Source organism: Pezoporus wallicus, unplaced genomic scaffold, assembly GCF_028554395.1.
Source record: "Pezoporus wallicus isolate ANWC-B61680 ecotype Strahan unplaced genomic scaffold, APGP_CSIRO_Pwel_v1 contig_7237, whole genome shotgun sequence".
Taxonomy (NCBI): Eukaryota; Metazoa; Chordata; class Aves; order Psittaciformes; family Psittacidae; genus Pezoporus; species Pezoporus wallicus.
This window is the reverse complement of record NW_026635802.1, coordinates 472,469-484,986: the sequence shown is the minus strand read 5'-3', so window position 1 is coordinate 484,986 and position 12,518 is coordinate 472,469. Positions and strand designations below refer to the sequence as shown.

The following is a 12,518-nucleotide window of genomic DNA, read 5'->3' as shown; positions in this document are numbered from 1 at the left end:
TAACCAATGTCACAACCATAACAAATACAGACCTGAGCAACTTGTAACGTGTCATAGAATAGCAGGTTGGAAAGGACCTCAAGGATCATCTGGTCCAACCAATCATATGACCCAGAGGCTTCTCATGAGAGAAAAAGCATCTTGTTCTCAGAACTGCAAGTTGCAAAAAGCCCGCTGGACATGAGAAGGAACAGTTCATTCATGATGACTATGTGCAAGCAGTGTCAGGAAAAAAGTGAGGCAGCTGGAAAGATAAAGCCTGAAATCCATCTAAATATGCTGAGCCTTCACTTGACAGTTACCAGGCAAGGTGAAAAACATGGCATTGCTCCCAGAGATAAACAGCCATGATCCACATCTGCAGTGCTGTTCTTTCCGGCACAAAGCTCATATCCAAGAGTACCCTCTTAGAAACACCCTCAAGGAGTAACTCAAAAGGAGCTTGTCTGAAAGATCGCAGTGTGCTAGACACTGTACAGACAAGAACAGAAACACTGGCCCTGCCTCACAGCTAACAACTAACCCAGATAAACGGCAAACAGAAGTAAACTAAGGGAAAGCATGGACAGAAAGGAACCAGGATAAACATTAGAAGATGTTTACCTAATTAAGGGGTGTGCCAAAAAAACATTAATTCTAATTTATTTTTGCTTGGGCAACCAGAGATGATGTAACCAGTGAAATGTGACCACACAGCATCCACTACACAGATTTACTCAGTAATGAAAGGCAAATGACTTAGGGGATGACACAGCACAATTGGTTTAATTTGAATTCAAGGTTTTAAATGCAGAGAGGAAAGAAGTTCACCAAGTCTTTATGTCCAAAAGGTAACAGTGAGCCAGCAAGTCACCATATGGTATGAGCTGAATAGATATTTCTGGCTCTGTTTATAATAAACGTTTCTCTGCTTTCAGCTGCATCCCAGTAAGACTTGTAAGATACACTTTTGTACATATCATAGAAAAAAATTGGTGAATTTAAAAGTGAAGACAAGCAAAAAATACAAATGCTTTTTGTTTATGTACATGTTTTTATGCAGGTTAATTATTAACTATTTTAGCAAATTAAGTCAATCTGCAAAGTGTGATTTTACTTTAAGGCTGACAGCAATAAAACACAGATACAGATAGAATCACAGAATGGTTTGGGTTTGAAATGACCTTTAAAGATCATCTACTCCAGCCCACTGCAATGGGCAGGAGTAGAAGGTGACACCTAGTTAATGTAAATTATTCTATTCTACAACTGAGGGATTACAGACAGGTGGAATTTATGCCCTGTGTTGGAAATATAGCCAGAAACCACAGGATAAACACCAGTCCTCAATACACCATCATATTTGTGGCAAATGCTGGCAGTTTTTTTACAAGTCTTATGATCACTTGAAAAAAGGATCAAATGCATGAGGTGTACAGGCATTCCTGTCCTTTCACATTCAGGTATAAGAAAATTACTCAAAAGCTGTGGGAAAGACACCCATGGCAGGATTCAAGTACCCAGGCAGACATGTAGTGAGGTCTAAGATGCCATAGTGCCCTTCCTAACCTTCAGAAAGATGCAGGTCTCCCAAAGTTCTGTTATATCTATGTCAGGTGCCTCCAAAAGGGCAATATACTACTACATTTTACGTAACTGAATTGAGACCTACTGCTCCAACACCCGTCTTAAAGGTTCCTTGAACAGCAGACCTAGAAGTAAAAGCTAAATTAGACAAGTATGCCCAAATTAGAGCAATCAGAACAGACGGCAGTACAAGGAAATATGCCAAAGCTTCAAGAAAAACAAATGGCTTGAAAAGGAGCCTGTAAACATGCGTGTCAATCTGCTTTTTAATGCATAAGAGGAATGAAACAAGTACTGTTCAAAACACAGTAAACAGTGTTAAGTCATAGTACTCCGAGCTTAGAGACAAGATAGAACAAATTCTAAGTAATCTCTGAAATAGTTAGGGTCTTTCACAATATTGCCGCCTAATCTGATCATATTTTAACCTACTAAAGGAATTTTGAAGATTTCAGTTCATAAAGCATCAAGAATTTCAGTAGCCACCTTGTGCCAAGATATCTTTCTTGACCACATAATATGAAGCTGGATATAGTAAGCCTTTCAAAAAGTCACAATAGGTGTTGCAGCAAAATATGGAATTACTCTATCAATAGTAGCCTTTTATAATCCAAACATTTCAAATGATGCTAAATAGATGCAAAAATCCTGCATTTAATATTTAAAGGTCTATACAGAACACCAGTAGAAGGCAGATGTATGAAAGAGAAATGAGAAAAGTTACAAGCTTTAAAGGGATAAATTCTCCAAACCAATACTGCCTTTCTTTCCCCTTTCCTGAAACTCCTTCACTGCCTAATTCAATTACAGAACGATTTAAAGGCCCAATCCACTTCAAGCTACCTGCTGTAGTGAAAAGAGAACATGCAAAATCAAGACTGCTGACAACTAGGGGAAGACTATCTGGAAACTTACTAGATTCTTTTTGTTGATCATTATGCATTACTTCTCTGTTTCTGCGGGTTAATCTGGGTTTGGGAGATTTTGTGTATGCGTTGGGAGAGGTGGTACTTTTTACAGGATTTTCAAGTGCTAGACCGATCACTCCTTATGACTTTAGGGATGCCATAACATTTTCTATCGGGACTAATCGATTTCACTGTAACTGAAGGGACAGAACCAGGCCCTGTGTATTTCGGATATCAGCCATAAGCACAGGCCCTATTGATTTCAGCTCCATCCTGGAGAGGGCAGTAGGACAAAAGCTCTCCTGACACTTCCAGAAGAAAGCGTTTCAAAGAGTCAGCAGCCTTAAAAACAAAGGGAATATCCTAGTTCAAGTGAATGATTATGCTGAGCTGACAGCAGACTGTCTGAATTCATGTTCCCAATTATACTCAACATCCCTGAATGAGACCAGCTGTGCCCCAGAATGATGACAGGAGAGAGATCAATACAAGTTTTTTCTTTAGCCTTCAGTCTGTTTTCTTTCATTTGATTACATACTCAAAGAGAGGGATCATAACTTATTGTGTATTATACTTAAGGCCACATGCTTCCCAGAAAAGTTAAAACAGTGAAGCTACTGGAGTTTGAGGACCCACCCTGAGCTGTGAAATTGCTGCTCTGCCTTCCTCACTTTCTTCATCTAGTTCATCATCACTCCATTCCCAGCCACCATCTTCAGTCTTATGAAGACGTCCACTGGAACCTGGGACTCTCCGGACCTGCTCAGCACAAAGACGGAGAGCTGATATGTCAAGCAGACAGTTTCTACAGTTAATTTTTTTTTTAGGAAACATAGCACAAAAGGGTTCTGTTTATGTACATAAACATAGCATCTCAAGGTTTCATCACCTGCCAGGGTGCTTGAGTGTTTTATTGAAATGTCTAGGTCTCTATAAAGAAAATGCCCTACTACAGTAATTACCATTAAAAATGTGAACACAAGCATAAAACACTAGTAGAACTAAAGCAAAACCCGAGGAGGTTTTCAGTACCTTTTTGGATCTTTCAGTGATTGTTGGTGCTCTTTGCAACATCTTCTCTTGTAAAAATTCTTTATTCTGCAAAACAAAAAATACCAAAAGCTTGTATTGATAAAAACACCCTTTGATTCCTTCAACATCTCTGACAAAGAAACTGTTATTTCCTGCAGAAAGTGTTTTACATGTCTCATCCCCATTCGCCCGAAGAAGTTAAACATCTCCTTCCTTTGGACAACAGTGTATGATGTCTCATCCCAAATACCTTTTCAGTTAGAGGTGGCCCTTTCCCTATGCAAAGTAACACAGAATTAACAATCTAGATATATACTATTCTGTCTGATTTACTGGGGTATGTATTTATTATATTGCAGCATCTGATACCCTGGTAAGAGGTTTGGCATTCTTCCATTTGCAGATACTACTCCACCTAGATCCAGTGTCTTTGCTTTATCTTATCCCTAAATTTATGCCAGTCTGACTTTCAAAGGCAAACCTCAGATGTCAGGCAGACCAGGATGCAGGAAGCCTCTATGCTGGAATAACAAGACTGAGGAATTGGGGCAGCAGGATTTAAAGTGGCTGAAAAAATGTACAGCACATATGAAGTTTAGGGGGAAAGTAAACGCAATGATCTCAACAGACCAAATATTAAGAAACTGCTGTGATGTTTTACTGTATTAAATTTCCTCTTCAGCAAGCTACTCCAGACTGGTTAATGTGGGCTCCTGAGCATATAGTTTTCCAACTGCTTGACTGCTGAGCCAAACTGGCTACAGGGGAAACAAGCCAGGCAAGCACTCTGGCATCAGCACTGGATTTGGCTGGGTATTTCACTTCTTCACATGAGTGCAGTTGGATAGCCCTGCAGTCTCTGCCCGTGAGGTTCTCCCAGAACCTCTCCATGATGGTTTGTTGAAGGCAGGATGGAGAGTTACAAGATACACACTGTCACTTACTGAGAAGTAGCTCTCAGCATTATCAAAACATATTGCCACATAACATAGACTGCACTTAAATATATGATTCAATATAGACAGAGAAGTTGGACTCTTCTGTCCTCACGTTACAGCTGTCAGCTTGGCAGTGACTGATGTATGAATATAATTTAACACTGAGTGTTAACTGGCATGTGTTTTCACTTCAAGTGCTGGTTTAAGTATTGCCTCATTTACAATAATGTTAATTTTCTATCACCACATATGCTAATATGCTACTCTGCAGCAGCTTAATGAAAGCATGAAGGAAGTTTTACATATAGTGAAGTGTAACATGAACCAGAATTCACATAAGCAATTGGAGAAAGGTCAGCAATGTGTAAGCCATCATATCACTTTGGACACCAAGCATGTGTCCAGTATACAGATGGAGACTATTCAGTTGCCTAAAATCCCATCACAAACAATGAAAACCTAGTGAGTACTGAAAAGAGCCCAGACATCAATTAAACTTGCCCTAGAGCAAGCAACCTCTTACATTTCATAAACTGGATCACTCTCTAGGCTTCCTTGGTTGTACTTGTTATATTCCTGTCAACTTTAGCAGGATATCTGTATGAGTACCTAGATGTGGCCACTTCCATTTAAGCATCTTAATCTGGGAGCTAAAACCTACTTTGATTAATTGGTAATACTGCTGTGCTATCTCAGGTATCAGATTTTTTTTTGGCAGCTCAATCTGCATTCTGCTATAAAACCCATGTATTTTGATCACAAACATGCCACAGAAAAAAATAAGCAAACAGCAAACATTTCCTCATTCCCATGGAAGTACAAATTGGCCCTTGTACTATTTCTGTCTCCCTCAATTAGACCTTGCATGCTACATATGCACTAATCTCCAGGGAGTAATTCCATGGATGCTCACTGACAGTTCAAGGCTAAAAATGGGAGTTTCCTGCTATTTTGTATCACAGGAGCTTCACTTTCCATAAGGCAACAGAGGGTGAAGTTTTACATACCCTCTGCGCAGTGGGCCTTATTCACTGCTTTGCATACCGACTGATTACAGAGTTTACTAAAATATAAGTTACATTTACTGCCACAGAGACCTTTATGGTTGGAGAGGCAGCCAGAATGGCACCATTAAAAGAGAAGAAAAAACCCCAAAAGCCACTGAAAGACATAAATGTTTGAGAATTTCTAGATAATTTCTCTTAATAGCAGCATACACAAGGAGGTACAGAAGAGGGGTTTCATTCTGTTCTTCACAATGAACCATTCAGTACACTCAGCTATGCTGGCCTTAAGTGAAACTGCCCACGCTCATGCCAATAAAGCTGTCACCATACCTATCATACTTCTGAAAAGTCCTCTCCACAGCCTCTGCACAGATCAATTTAGGAAGTGTTTTCTTACCTTTGCTTTCGTGAAAAATTTGTGTCTTAAGAGTTCTGCTGCTGTCGGTCTGTCAATAAAAACAGATGCAGAAAAGACAATTATAAATGCTCCCTTTCAACACAATGGTCTTCCAGGTTGCTGCAGCTTGTTGTAACATGGCATCTTGTAACAGCGTCAGCTTCTCCTGCAAAATTGCCCTAAAAATCAGTCAGTTTATTCCAAATAAATTTTACACCAGCAGTCTTAAATACTCACTGCATATTCTGTTCAAAAACAGTAAATAACTCCTGGGCAGGGGGGAGAAGTTGCTCCCATTTTGATGCTGAACTTGAGTCTCTTAGAGCCAGTTTGATAGGTTCACAGAAACAACTTGTTCAAAATTGAAGTGAAGGATCACCACCTACAGCAGGAGGGCAGCAGTACTCACCATGTACCAGTTATTTCAGAGATACTTGATTACCTGTGTAATTAGTTCTCTCAAACACAGGCAGGACAATCAACTTTTGCCTAATAGAACAGGAACAACTATTTCCTCCTTTAAGGTAGATTTCAGGGCTAATCCCTCAGTCAGTTTAGACTTTAGATGGAGCTTTCTAAAGACACAGACCTACATGAGAAAGTACCAGGTTACAGCATTTCCCACACTGCGAACTGCGCTTAAACAGTAACAGAGTTTAATTAGTGACTTGCAAAGGCCATTTGTTATATGGTTTATTTTGCCTCTGACTAACAAAAATCATCCACTTTAAAGCAAGGGGGCCTCAAAAAGAATTAAAAACTGCACTAAATTCTCCTCTTTGAGAACCCATACAATATGCAGATTTGATTCTGCTCTTTATGGGCCAACCTGCTCCCACAGTCAGGATGATGACAGTAGCTGTTAGTGGGGCTTGAGAAGGGAGGTATGCCATGCTGCAAACTGATTATGGTTAATTCCGATCAGCATATATTCTAATCTGCATGGATAGGATATGCTTTAGAAAGGAGAGAAAAAAAATCGGGGGGGGGGGACCCTGCATTTATAAAGCACTCCACTGATTCATTAAACATTTCAAGTGTAAAGCTTGTTAAAAGACAGATTCCATCTCACGATGTGTGAGAAGCCTTTGTTGCTGAATCTTTCATAAGAGGGAACTGAAAAATGTCTTTATTATTATTTTACAAAGGGACTTTTTTCCTTTCCAGAATTAGTTTGTTTACGGGGGGGGGACAAACAAAAAAAAAAAAAAAGAAAACCAAGAGATATAAAAAGTGATCTGTGGGAATGACTGTTTCTTTACCTTTGCATTTTAATTCATATGTTTTAAATGCAGGGTGAACACTTTTAAACAGCTTAACAGGCTGGCAAACACTATGACTGTCCTCCACAGAAACAGCTCTGAGCTATCCTATGTGACAGGCTGTGGGCTTTAAACAGTGCTGTAGACAGCAGACCGATGTGCAGCTTTGAACAAGGCCATAACATCATGATACAACGCTATCCTGTGGTAGTATTTCTAACATCACGAAGTAGCCAAACTACTGTTATGTGGAAGACCAAAAGTGTGATCGGGTCACTTAAGCAACCTGTATTAATGAAAACATGTTGGTAATATTTGCCAGTGTTTTTCCTGATTTCCACCCCCAAACCAAGTATTACTTACAATTAAGCAAGTCAAAACTACACTGAAAGCTTTCTTTTCACTGACAAATTTTAAAAAGCTTGTTTCTGAAGCTTCACAAATAAAACATACTGCCCAATGGGTAGAACACAGAGCAGTTTTGACTAGGAACAACACATGAAGTACAGTTACCCGTTGGAGGCAGCAAGGGGGAAAAATGGCACTACACACACAGTGGACTGGGATGCACTCTCATTAACCCAAATGGAAGACGTGGACCCGGGACGGGCATGATGCCAGACATTTATCCATAAAAGTAAGGACAGCCAAGAGAATTTGCAGCCACACAGCAAGATTGCTGTGTTCATTGCTACTGAAAGGCTAGAGAGGCAGAGAGAGTACTGGCATAAAAAAATAAGGAATATAATGAGTTTTGTGGGTTTGTTTTGGATGTTTTGGAGTGGCTTTAATTTATTTTGGTGTTACCTTTTCCTTACCTTTTTTCAGGGTCTTTTTGTAGGCACGATGAAATCATCTTCCTAAATGATTTCCCATACTTCTTCAGCATCTCCTTATCTTGCACACCAGTTTCCAAGGATGGAGGATCATTCTGTAGTGTCAGCATCAAAACCTGAAAGAATTATGTCTATTGGCAATGAGATTTTTCTTGGCAGTCATGAGAAACAAATTTGGGGAACACTATATGGTAGACAAGCATTTCTGTCAAGCATGTGAGTTGACAAGCACTTTTTCATTACAATGGCTCTCAAGGGCAGCCTGAGCTCAAAGTGAAGCCTCTTACAACTTAGACTGTGTCTTGCATTCATTAGATAGTAAAAACTCACCTACGCTTTCCTCAAGGCAATTACAGGGTCTCTCCCCTCCCCTTCCCACATTCACTAGCTTTGTAGAAATCGTTGTTTTCAAAACCTTTACACCTCTGCAAATTCCAACTGTCAGCTGAGAGGTTCAAGACTCGTACAACAGGATCTAGAGAGAGTTACCTCCACCCCCGCCCCTTTGGAAGCTTGGCTAATTTATACTCAACAATTTATGCTATTGTTTTCCATCACATCACCTCACCCACAGTGTAATCTGCAAGCCAAACACAAGGCTGGGATGTGCTTTCAGAACTGCTTCGTGTGATTAAAGAGTAAGCATAGCAAAACTCCTACCAGCTTTCTTTACTTGAGATAAGCACTTCTGCAAGGGATTTGATTCAAAGGCTCTCTTTAGATCTCCCTGCAGGTATTTCTTAGCTAGAAGGCAAATTAATGAAAAAGCAGAAGTGCAACATAAAAAAAACATGAGGGTTCACTTCCATGTACCAATGCAACATCAGGTGAAGGCATTTCTCACACAAGCACCCATCAAGCCAAACTGATTATTTCCTTCAAATCACTCACATATTCTGAAGGAAAGGAAGAAAATTACTCATTTACATTTTCACTTGTCACCTACATACAGATGAATATCTATTTTTAGAAAAGGAAGCAGCACACAGCACATTTAAATAGCTTTCAACAGCTACACTGCTTAGGGCAGTAAGAGCCCATCAATCTAGCTGAAATTATACAGTCTGTGACAGAATTCCCTGCTTTCCCCCCTCCCCTATACCCCCGCCTTGGAGGGTCACTTAATGCACAGGTCATTTTGCTGCATAATAAAATTAGTCTGCAGTGAAATACAATTACATTCAATAAATAAAACACAGAAGTCCTCTTGCAGGCTGTATGACTGGAACCCTTAGCTAACAGAGCTGGAGAGTCATAATTCTAGCTACTATATGACAACACACAATACTAAATAGGCAATCTTTGTATTTAGAGCTACAACCCATGCATTCAAAACACAATAAACAGAAGTAGAGCTTGCAGAAGCCACTGCAAAAGGCTAACAATAATCACAGCACAGAAGGATGTATCAATGCAAACAGCAACAGCTAAATTGGCAACACATTTCCATGAACTCCTCACCACTACACCACAATCACTGATGTTACAAACTTCAATGGCATTTCTAAACCACTCAGCTACTCAATAGTCCCTGCAGAGAGATGACATAAATCTTAAAATTACTTGTGTTCTACAAGAGTTAAGCCAGTGAAAAACCCTAGCATTTAAAGCAATATATGGATATGCATGTTCTAATGAGTTAGAAGCTCCTGGATTCCCAAATGCTACTGTAATTACAGGGTGGGAGGGGATGCAGCCAGGTCCTAGTAAGGTAACACCCAACTTGCATAGCACCCCCGCAGTCAAAAGACTCGGAAAAGGAAAGCTTGCCCCATGATATACCTAAAGTTGAAGGACTTAGCACTCATAGGCCTCATATCCCAGGTAACTAGTCTAACCATAAGTGATGAGGTTACTGCATGGGCTCTCCACCCCTCCTGATTTGATCCTCCACCTCAAGTTCAATAAAATGTTAATGTTGCCAATACCACACCATTTCATACTGGTGTGGTACTTTCCACTGGTTCAGTGACTGACAGGACTGTGTTGGCATTAAACGAATGACATCCTTTTGGATAACTGGTGACAAGACTTCTGAGAGATACCAGGAAATATAATCAGTGCAGGAGACTGAATAGTTCACCATACCAGTGTCACTGGATGCCAGATAACATGCTCTGAATCATTATTTATAGTCCTAAAAACATCTGCTACCTTCAGAGGCTCCAGGATTAAAACACACCTCCAGAATGGTGTCCCTGGCAAGACTCGGGATCTAAACAAGAATTCTGTAGTTTCAGACAATGCTGATTAAGTGACATATTTTTAAAAGGTGACTTCAGATAAATCCAAGAACATCGTGACCCACAAGTGCAAGTTAAGAGGACAAACCCTTCAACAGAGCATGCTAGTCAGATTCTTGGAAACACCCACAGAACACACTGATCCTTTATCTTGCACAGTTATCTGGAGACCTGCTCACCTTCATCGGTGGATATTTATGGTAAGGAGCTGCCCCTGTAGCCAGTTCAATAGCAGTGATCCCAAAGCTCCAGATGTCTGCCTTGAAATCGTATCCTCTGACCTGAAAAATATTAGAGGATGTTAGCACGTGTCTCTCTTGCTATCCTACACTATAATCCCTTTCCTTAGCATATTACACATCCTTCCACGCTTTCCTTCCTTTCCAGGAAAGGAAGTACTAGTATTAAAGAGATGTAAAGAATGTTTTCTCTCTCCACTCCCCCCAGCTCCTTATACCTTAAAGGAGGTGGTTTAGAAGTCATAGTTTGATAAAAATTATGGTTATAGACTGTACAACCATAACTGCTTTGCCATAAACCTCTCCATGTGTAGAACACAAAGGGACACTGGTTTAACCCAGGCTCTGACTTCCACACAAAGGACAGAGAGAGTCATTAAACAGCATAATGAAACTCCCACGGTTAACAGATGGACTGTTATCCCCTTGGGACATACGCCTCACTACACTTTTAGTCAACCGCTTAATCAATCTGACTGCAAACATGCTCAATCCCGAAACTTCAGTACACACCAGCTCAGTAAAAAGCCCCTTATTCCTGTCCATGGACTAATATTTCCCTCCACTAATTAAGAGTAGCTTCTGCACTTGACATTAAACACAGACTTGTTCAGGAAAATTTATAGTGTTTACTTCCCCTCATGCACAGGAAAAAATATTTCATATGCCAAAGCGGTTACTTCCTCATTACCATTAGGTAATATTTTGGCACTTGCTTTGTCCACTGCAGGGGAGAGACATTATGTACTAACTTCAAGAGCAGCTACAAAAATCAAAGCGTTTTGGCTGCTTATAATGGTTTGTATTTCTTCTCACTAGACTATGGAAAAATATTGAATCAGAGCAAAGCTAATAGGGATATTGTGTTCAGCTAACCTAACAAGCCTTAGAAAAATGCTCATTGTGAGGAAGCCAAAAACATTCCCGAAACTACCTTTAAGATGATCTTGAATTTTGGCAAACAAACAAAAACCCCTCTTGCACTATTTTTCATATAACACTATACTTGAACTGAAATTCATTATAGCAATGGGAGTTTATATCCTGTATCATTTTCATGAGCCTTAAAAGTCTAAAAAGTTTCCTGAAGTCAGTTTATGGATGCCATGATTTATGGATGCCATGTCATGAGACTTGGTTAACTAAACAATATAGTATAGTAAAATAGTACAGTTTAAAGGAACACAGTGCAGGAAGAAATATGCTGTAAGGGTGGGGTTTTTCCCTACCCTCACACTATTTTTTATGTTTTGAAAATAACTTTGGGATATTTCTTAGCTTTATCTCTCAGTATTGCAGCTCATCTATATGCACTTCCAACTCCCCATTCCCTATCAGGATTTTAAGTGTTTGATGGGGGGGGAGTTATTATACCACATAATCCTGTTTGCAAATGAAAACTATGAAGTTCAAAGCTGTCTACAGCAGTTCTCATTGACATCTATCCAATTCATATTGGTCACCACCAGGCAGTTAGTTGTTATCAACATTTCTTTTTCTCATCAACTTTTTTTGCCATAGATCTGCCAAGTGAATGTACACTAAAAGACTATCATGTATTGAGATAGTAAGGGAACTTAATGATGCTGAAGTAAACCAGATGGAATTGGGTCAATAGTATCTACATATTGAAGGCTAACCTACAGCAAACCCCTTTGTCCTTTATCCCGGGTTGGATATAGTGGTTCAGAGTGACACCTACTGGAAAACAGCAAGATTATATAAACGGACAGTGAAGGATTTCACATCAGCATCCAAAAATACCACCTTACCACCTTAATACTTGCAGCAAGTTAGATCTGTATGGCCTGCATAGTAGTACTGGACTCCCTAGAAAACCCACCTCCTTTGGAAATATGCCTGCTGCACCAAGAACCCCCACTTTGTCACTGAAACTTTTATCTCCCCTCTTTAGCACCCTCCTTAAGAACTTTTTTCCCCTGTTGTCCTGAACATTGCAGCCACCCTAACTTTAATGAGCCTGGAGAAACACAGTTAGGTTCTGGCCAGTCTGCTGTGCCCTCTGCACCAGGAAAAGACACAAAGGACAGATTAGCAAGGGACAACCACGATCTGATTTTAGGTACCCT

The 12,518-nt window shown here is 40.0% G+C and overlaps 1 protein-coding gene across 2 annotated transcripts in view; it reads right to left on the bottom strand.

Moving 5' to 3' along the window:
- Positions 1-12,518, bottom strand: part of OXSR1 (oxidative stress responsive kinase 1) — a 93,429-nt gene that overhangs the window by 10,798 nt on the left and 70,113 nt on the right. For both annotated transcript variants that reach the window (XM_057398283.1, XM_057398284.1), the window contains exons 7-11: positions 10,369-10,470; positions 7,929-8,062; positions 5,849-5,897; positions 3,507-3,572; positions 3,111-3,233 (exon numbers count right to left, since the gene is read on the bottom strand). In XM_057398283.1, the coding sequence (XP_057254266.1) occupies positions 3,111-3,233; positions 3,507-3,572; positions 5,849-5,897; positions 7,929-8,062; positions 10,369-10,470 (474 nt within the window). The remainder of the gene's footprint in view (positions 1-3,110; positions 3,234-3,506; positions 3,573-5,848; positions 5,898-7,928; positions 8,063-10,368; positions 10,471-12,518) is intronic.